This window comes from Phalangium opilio, unplaced genomic scaffold (assembly GCF_054372755.1).
Source record: "Phalangium opilio isolate 3A_F unplaced genomic scaffold, DU_Popi_V2 ptg000487l_1, whole genome shotgun sequence".
Classification (NCBI taxonomy): Eukaryota; Metazoa; Arthropoda; class Arachnida; order Opiliones; family Phalangiidae; genus Phalangium; species Phalangium opilio.
The window spans coordinates 54,026-62,004 of record NW_028324237.1 but is presented as its reverse complement, the minus strand read 5'-3'; the positions used below and the strand labels follow the sequence as shown (position 1 = coordinate 62,004).

Here is a 7,979-nt window from a genome sequence, read left to right as displayed (position 1 = left end):
GTTCTTCGCGCGTTGGTCCCCATATCAGAATATCGTCTTGAAGGCTGACTGTACATTCAACCCTACCAAAGTTCATAACATTGTCGTGGTGGTAGGGCTCTCGTCGGCTCCATCGCGCGTGTCACCAAAACCAGCTTTCTGGGGGCGGTGATGCGGGGATGAGTCGACTTGTCTAATATGAACTAAAAATCCCTTAAGTGCGAGCCAGGGAAGTAAAAGATATGGTGTTCGGCAACCCAGTAAGTCCAAAGTCTGGGGATTTATTAAATTAGGGTTTCGCAACCCAGAAAGTCCATAGTCTAGGGGTTTACTAAATTAGACTATGGCATTGGCTCCGGTCGTTTCAAGACAAAATCCAGGCCATGGAGATTTAAATTATATGGACCTCGGTCGAGATGGTGTGTGGCACCTTGAGGTCCACACCCACTCGCGCTCCTTTTTCCCTTGGTTTCGACTCAGGTGCTGTCCCGCGTTCGGAGGCAGTGTGGTTTGTCCCTACCGAACGGGCGTGGGAAACAGACCTGGTCGATTCCATCTCCTAGGGAGTGAATGGTTTAGTTTCACTACCCTATAAGGACGTAGAAGTCCATGACGTGTGAGCTAGGCACACGGGGCATGGCGCAGGAGAAAGGTTATGGTGCATCGGACCACGGTCTGTTTGATATGACTCCTGGAGTAGGCAGGTAGGCCAGGCTTAGTACCCTCTAGGGTTTAAGTTGGTGTTGTGTAGTTATTATACTTACTCCGCCCTTTGCGTTGAGTCTTCCTAGTTTCGTTTTAAAGGAATGTGAAGTTATACACGCGACTAATCTAAGACTTACCCTAGTTAAAGGACACCTCCAGTAAAAAAACGTTTATATTGAATATGGTGTAAAAACGCTTAAAACATCGAGAAAAAATATTTAAAAAATTAAATATGATTAGTTATTTAGTTATTGCCAATTAAAACTCAAAAATGTAGCAGATGACAAAACAATCGGATAGTCTAAGTCACGTGACTTTTAGGGAGATCGGCGCGCTGACGTCAGAGGAGTGGATCCTGCTGGCTGCCGCCAGACTATATAGGTTTAGGCCTAAGTCATCCCCAGCTATTCATGTTGGAAAATTTGCAGTGAAAATAAGAAATTTTAAATAAAATGACGAATATTGTACAACCATATCGATTTGAGCCAGAAGGTAATAGTACTGATAGCTGTGAATCAGTTAGTGACTTAGGTCAAAATGAGGAAATCAATGATTCTGAACAATGATATGACTCTATTTTTGGTGATCGCAGAGAAAACTTAGACACCTGGTACGTTTTGTAAAATGCTTTATTATCTACCAACTTAATTTTTAAATAATAATAATAAGTCCTGCTACTTCATGGATATCAATAGCTTATTCAAACTAAAAGTCTTAAAAATTCATTCCGTGAAGTAGCAGGACATTATTATCATTATTTAAAAATTAACATTTAAATCACCATGGAGCGGAATTTTAATATAATTAAAAATTATTAGGTGTAGTTGTCATTATTGCCAGGTAATGGAAACAGAAGATGAATGTGTTTGTTGCCGAGAGCAATTAAGGGTAAGAAATAAAGCAAACGATAGCGAAAGCGGATGCATAACTCTTCATCCGGAGTTTCCTGGAGTTTGCTTAAACCCAGGGGTGTTGAGGGCGGTCTGGGGCCTTTATACACGAAGAGAATTTAGGCAAAGAGTTAATCAAAACGTTGAAGATCCCAATATGTAAGTAATGCCAAAAAATGATTACCAAATTAAACGTAGGTGAAATATCCCATAAATCCGTTTTTGGTGAAATGGATTTGAACTTTAGTTAAAAAAAGTGAACCTCAAGGTTAACGTACGTAAGTTATTTATAGGAAATTTAGATATACAGCCTATAGGATGTTCAAAGGATTTATTTATGAGCATGACTTGGGAAGGAGAAATAGGGCGGTTATTCCAGCATGTGTTGTAAAATCAATTAGAGAAAGATTTCCAAGTCCGAACAATGTATATAGAGGCTTTTTGTACAATTAAATTCTTTAATAAAAATATGATTCAAGTTAAATTTCTTAGTGATTGAATCTGCTTTCATGTTTTTTAATCATATCTTCCTTGTTGGGTATTTCAAAGGAATGAGCAAGGGGTGGAGGTATTACTGATTTCTCTAAATTTTTAGCTGCTTCATCGTAAGTTTTGTAAACCTCTCTCATATGTAAAACTTCTTCAAATAATTTCTGAACGTAATCTAAATATATTATTAAGATTAAATTAAAATTATTAATACTCCATATTATGGAATGTTTGTCAATATTACTGTAAGTTCATTCTTCCTTCTTGAAGGACAAGACCGCTTCACCCTTTTTTCCTTTTTGGAATTTAATTGAACATTGAACTTCATCCTCATTATATTTTAAGTTCATTCTTCCTTCTTGAAGGACAAGACCGCTTCACCCCTTTTTCCTTTTTGGAATTTAATTGAACATTGAACTTCATCCTCATTATATTTTAAGTTCATTCTTCCTTCTTGAAGGACAAGACCGCTTCACCCTTTTTTGCTTTTGGGAAATTAATTGAACATTGAACTTCATCCTCATTATATTTTAAACCCTTTTGGCAGTTTTCATTGTGGTGCATTGCAGCTAGTGCAATTCTAAAATAATTTCATGAAACTTTTTAGAGAACTTTGCTTAAAATTATCATAAGGTAAGCGTGTATAAATTATAAAGTAAACGTTTAAGAGTTTGTCAGCCTTGACTGCATGCCCTCATAGAAAAAATGAGTGTTCTTGGGGGCAAAATGTAAAATGGTCGAATGAAATCCTTCCAAAGCACTTGTTTCACCGCTACCAGACATCATTGCAACATCTTTTAGAAATAACTTAATTTCAACAATTTGAGAAACTTTAAGATGAGGCAAAGTGCCTATATGGGAGAATTAAACATTGAAAAAGTTATATTTTAAATTTTAAGTATACAAATTAGCAGGGCCGGATTAAGCGATTTTGCACCTAGGGCCGAGATAATATGCGCCATGTCAAGCCGGGGAAGCATAGGAACAGCAAATATTGCTAGATGAATAGTTTAACTCAATGCGCCCTCAACTAGCCTTGGGCTCAGGACCCAGTGCCCCCTTAATCCGGGCCCATAAATGAATAATAAAAGTTTACGCGTTTTAATCCAGATTTTCTTCCATTTTCTCAAATCTCTCCTAGTAATAGGTGGGTGGGTGCATTCTGGAAGCAGTTCCCCTGGGTGGTTTTTGTGAATATTTGATACATGATTGGGAAGACTCAACCATTTGTCAACTTTCTCTTGATTAGTTGCACTAGATGAGGCGCAAAAATACAAGTGATTTGATATACTGCGTGCCCAGTTTTGAATATTTTCACATCCTTCTACGAGTGACGCTTTGGCTAATTTTTTATTCACTGCTAACATAAGGACCGCACATAAAAATATATTAATTTTCATTTAAATTTTTTAAATGCTATCTAAAAAATTTATCTCAAACTTCTAGTGTTTCTTACGTTTTACAAGATGCCAAGCGTCAAATTCGTGTACAATTTCTGGTCGTTTTTCTCGTAAATATTTTCTTATTTGAACATGACGATCAGTGACAACTTTTCTGACAGTTATATTGTGGCTATCAAGTAGCGTCATACACCTTTTAAAGCCTTCAAGCTCCACGGCATTAGAATTTTTAACTTCGTTTGACTAAGTAAATAACAAGATGGACAAGTTAATTAAATATTCTCTATATAATGCATTAAGTAAGGCAAACCTGAATTAGTTGAAAAGTTAATATTTTATTGGATTGCATGTCCATAACCGAATAACTTCCATACTTCGCATTGTGCCCTGGAGAATCACATCTTGCGTCCCCACCAATAGCTATTCCATTTTCAGCTCCCGCGCATATTGTCAAATTATAATTTTCTTCCGCTTTCCATAATTTCATTATGGATGGATATAGATAGTACTTTTGCATGGCACAGTATGTCGATAAAGATACAGATGCTATTCTGAGCGACTTAAACATCCTTATTATTGAAGTAGCGTGTTGCCCATTAAATATAATGGCCGCTGAAACCAAGAGATTCAAGATGGACATCTTTCCATCCATAGGTTGGCTATACCAGGTATGAACGTGTGAATTGACACACCAGCTCTCAATACACACCACGGTGCCCTTCACATATTTTACTTTCGCACTGGCTTTGCAAAAACAAGTTTTGCAAAATGTAAAAAAAGTTGCATGAGGCTCGTTAGGAATACTATGAATTTAGATTCCTGATTATGCCACTCCCTTTCTGGTTCTTCATCAGTTTCCTCGCTATTAGGTTAGTTTCAGTTATTTGAAGAGTGGTCAACATTCCATTTAAAATCTTTCACCATGACACTTACTTCTCAGAATCAGACGAAGGAACATAAAAGGACACATTAGGGTCCTCATCTTCTTTAATCTCTTCTTCATCACTTTCAATGTCATTGAGAGCATACTGAGTGCCAATACGAACTTTAAATTTGGATACATCATATTCAATGTCTTTGGTTCTACATTTACTTTGAGCTAAGAGTGGTATATAATATATTCAAAATTACTGATGCTAAATGACGAGTGAAAGGTAAAGTTACCTCGACAAAAACATTTCCAAAAAGTCTGACATCCTTTTGATCTGTAACATCTAGGTGTGTATGTTTTTTTCTTCTTTTGAGAGTGTTTCAGATTTTTCTTTTCAAAATTCAAATCTGCAGTCATTGTAGAACTGTCAATCTAGAACAATGTTTATATGAGGCTATGAGCAACGCTTTCACAAAAATGGTTTTACGTTAATAACCAACCATTTCTATCATTGTCTGAGTTTCAATTTCACGTTTAAAGTCAAAACATTGAATAACTTCATCTCTTTGCAAAGGTTGGAGATTATCATCAGCGTTAATTTGATTTTCAACTTGCAAGTCAGAAGTCGAACCTTCGTTCATGATGGTTAATAATTCCTAACACCCAACATGGAATCATTAATAAAATAATAGTATTTTAATTGGCAAATAGCAAAGTTACTTAAACTCACACTTTGTCTACGACGTTTTACTGCTAATTTCCGTGGGGATTTAGGCTTTTTGGTAAAGCAAAATATGGTTGGAACCGCGTCAGGCTTCAATTTTTTATAAGTCTGACTGCTGCTTGTAAACCCAATTGATTCCAAAAATTGTTCATTTCCGCTTAATTCGAAACAACTATTTTCAAAGTGTTCTTGACAGAGCCTTGAATACTTATTTGGAGTAAAATCCTTTCTCCTAAGCTTTATAAGCCACTGCTTCAAAAGGTTTGGGTTTTTCAAGGGAAATTTAAAGAAACTCTTTCCAGGAGATGTTGCAGAATTACAACCAAACGCAACGCAATAAACCATTTTGTTCAATTTCTTAAATTGTTATTAAATATTTTAAATAAAACTTATAATTGAATGCATCTAAAGAGACCCGAAACACATAAACTAAGCAGAGTCTGCCCGATATGTCGTCTGTAAATGACTACTCTGACGTCACGCATAAGACCTGAAAAATGAAGACGCGAGCGCCATCTAACTGTTTTTGGGCTCCACGAGCCTTTTTGTTTTGCTGGAGGAGTTCTTTAAGTACTCCGCCTTGCTGCGTTGAGCCATTCGTTCATGTTATATAAGTTTAGCCGTAAAGCAAAAGTAGAGGTTAATCAATGTAGTCGTAAAATCAATATGCTGTAAGTAAACCGTAAGTTAAATTGTTAGTGTAAGCGTAAGTGTAAGCCTAGCTCTAAGATGTAGTAGTTAATTTGATAACCAATTCTTGGGTTGTATGCCTAGCTGTAAGTCAAGATTAATTATGGGTCGTAATTCTCGGTTTAGGTAGTGGGTCTATTAGTAGTAATCCTAGCGATAGGTAGTATGCCTAGCTTTATGTAGTATGCCTGCCTAGCTTTATGTAGTACGCCTAGCTATATGTAGTATGCCTAGCTATGGGTAGTATGACTAGCTATAGGAAGTATGACTAGCTATAAATAGTAAGCCTAGTTTTAAGTAGTAAGCCTAGCTATATGTTCCCCTACTTGCTGTTTTGCATCTTGCCCTCCCCAATTAGTAATGCTTAGCTCTTGTTATTCCGCTACTATGATAATTAACCCGCTGCGCGTAGAGTTGTATTTAGTCTGTATGGGATAATTCTTTACCGGACAGTTTTGCACTCTCGTAGCCATATAGCCGCTATTTCTTTCGCTGGACCCGTTGATGAGTTCGGCCATCAACAGAAGATTAACTCGCCTGTTAGTGCCTTAAATTTCCGCCATTTGTGTTGATTCCCGCCCTTTTACCTAGTTAAGGATTAGGAATTTTGGTAGCAGCGTAGAGACCTTAAGTTTTATCGCTTTTAAATATTAGCTCTTTTAAGTTTCTTATCAGTAATTTAATTATTAGTCTTTTAACTCTATTCCGTTTTTAACACCAAGTTTTACTAGTATATTTTATTCTTTAGGTCTTTAATTTAACGATTTATGTATTCACGTTAGCTAAGCGCGTTGCTGGCCCGTCCGTTTGCCGTGGGTGGCGTCCTGTGGGTCTAGTAAGAGGGATCCTGGGGGCTGAGTGTAGGGCTGTCTTGTGGGGTGCTTCTGGGCAACATTCCCTTTTGACCCTTGAGCTAGACCAAGACAGGTGGTTCATTGTGACCGCAGTGAATCAATCGGCTCTCCTATTTTGGGACTTAGGTCAATTGGGTGTCCTCCCTTGGTGGGTCGCGCCTGAGTATGTAGGGGGCATATCCCTGGCCTTAGTTTTAAGGTCCCCTTGGTTGGGCTCGGTGGTGGGTGAGGAGTATCCCTTATGAATATATTTTTTAATCTAATCATGGATAATTTTCTAAATTCACCCAAGCCAGATGGGGTAAATTCTGGCAAACCCGATGTTAACCCTAACGGGGAAGTGGGCGACAAGGTGTTAGATTCCTCGCTTGATTGGTCTGGGCTGCTTTACCCAATTGCAACGAAGAAGCGTAAATTAGATACTAGCGAGAAGGGTAGCGAACCGACTTCCGTGGCTGAAAAGTTCAGTAATTTGGCCTCTGACTCTAGGTGTAGTCTGCAACGTCTTATAACAAATTCTGAGAAACGGGTCCCCAAAGCTATAGGGGGACAAATATTAGATATTTTTGAGGAATTATTCACCGTATTCCAGGCGCAAACCCTTGAGATTGCGAAGTTAGAGGGGCAAGTGGCACTTTTGACTAGGTTAAGAGACGCGTCCAATGCGGAAGCTAGGCCGGAAATAATTAAAGAATTTGTAAATTTGATGGAGAGTTCGGACATGGAGGAGGGCCCAAATCGACAGGAAAGGGATAGTGAGGGATTTAACTTAGTCTCAAGGCGCAAACGTAAAAATAGAACTCGGAGTTTGAATACTCCAACTAACTCTAGGGATAATATAGGTAGAGAAATGGGAAAGCCTCGCATGGGGAACACTAGAAAGGATCAGATAAATAACAACAACAATAAGGAGAAACTAAACAATATTAATAAGGGAACAATAAGGTTCCTAGCAAGGGTTTTGATAGAGCTAAGGGTAAAAACAGTGAAAATTCTGACAGTAAAGCGCGCGGGAGAGCTAAGGAACCCAGAGCGTTAGAGGCTTTTACCTTAATAGTGTATCCTAAGACCAAATCCGGGGGCACTAGCGCCGATGAGAGTGCTGAGGCTACGAGTAATGTTGTAGAACCCCCCCTTAGCTCGAAAGATATTATAAGTTTATTAAAAGGTAAGATGGATCCTGTTAATTTGGGCATTAACGTCAAAAATATTAGGTCAGGTAAGAATGATGGGGTCATCATTCATGAAGACAGACTAGAGGATCTTGAATTACTTCAAGCGCAGATAGAAAGTACTATAGCTATCAGCTCCAAGGTCGTAACCTATAGTTCTACTAAGCATAATCCCAAATTTATTATTAGGGACGTTAGTGTGGAC

The 7,979-nt window shown here is 38.1% G+C and overlaps 1 protein-coding gene across 1 annotated transcript; it reads left to right on the top strand.

The window, feature by feature from the left end:
• The first annotated feature begins 615 nt into the window (after positions 1 to 615).
• Positions 616 to 2,052, top strand: LOC149592351 (uncharacterized). The gene is made up of 5 exons (XM_089861675.1): positions 616 to 683; positions 771 to 842; positions 1,277 to 1,294; positions 1,503 to 1,733; positions 1,868 to 2,052. Exons 1-5 carry the CDS (start codon positions 616 to 618, stop codon positions 2,025 to 2,027), a joined length of 549 nt encoding a protein of 182 aa, XP_089717801.1. The 3' UTR covers positions 2,028 to 2,052.
• Positions 2,053 to 7,979: the final 5,927 nt, after the last annotated feature.

What these genes read in the sequence shown, in the direction of transcription:
- LOC149592351 (XM_089861675.1), top strand. Translation starts at nt 616, where the DNA reads ATGGCGCAGGAGAAAGGTTATGGTGCATCGGACCACGGTCTGTTTGAT. An exon ending in ATGACTCCTGGAGTAGGCAG is followed by an intron (nt 684 to 770) that starts GTAGGCCAGGCT and finishes GAGTCTTCCTAG; the next exon opens with TTTCGTTTTAAAGGAATGTG. An exon ending in AACGTTGAAGATCCCAATAT is followed by an intron (nt 1,734 to 1,867) that starts GTAAGTAATGCC and finishes AGTTATTTATAG; the next exon opens with GAAATTTAGATATACAGCCT.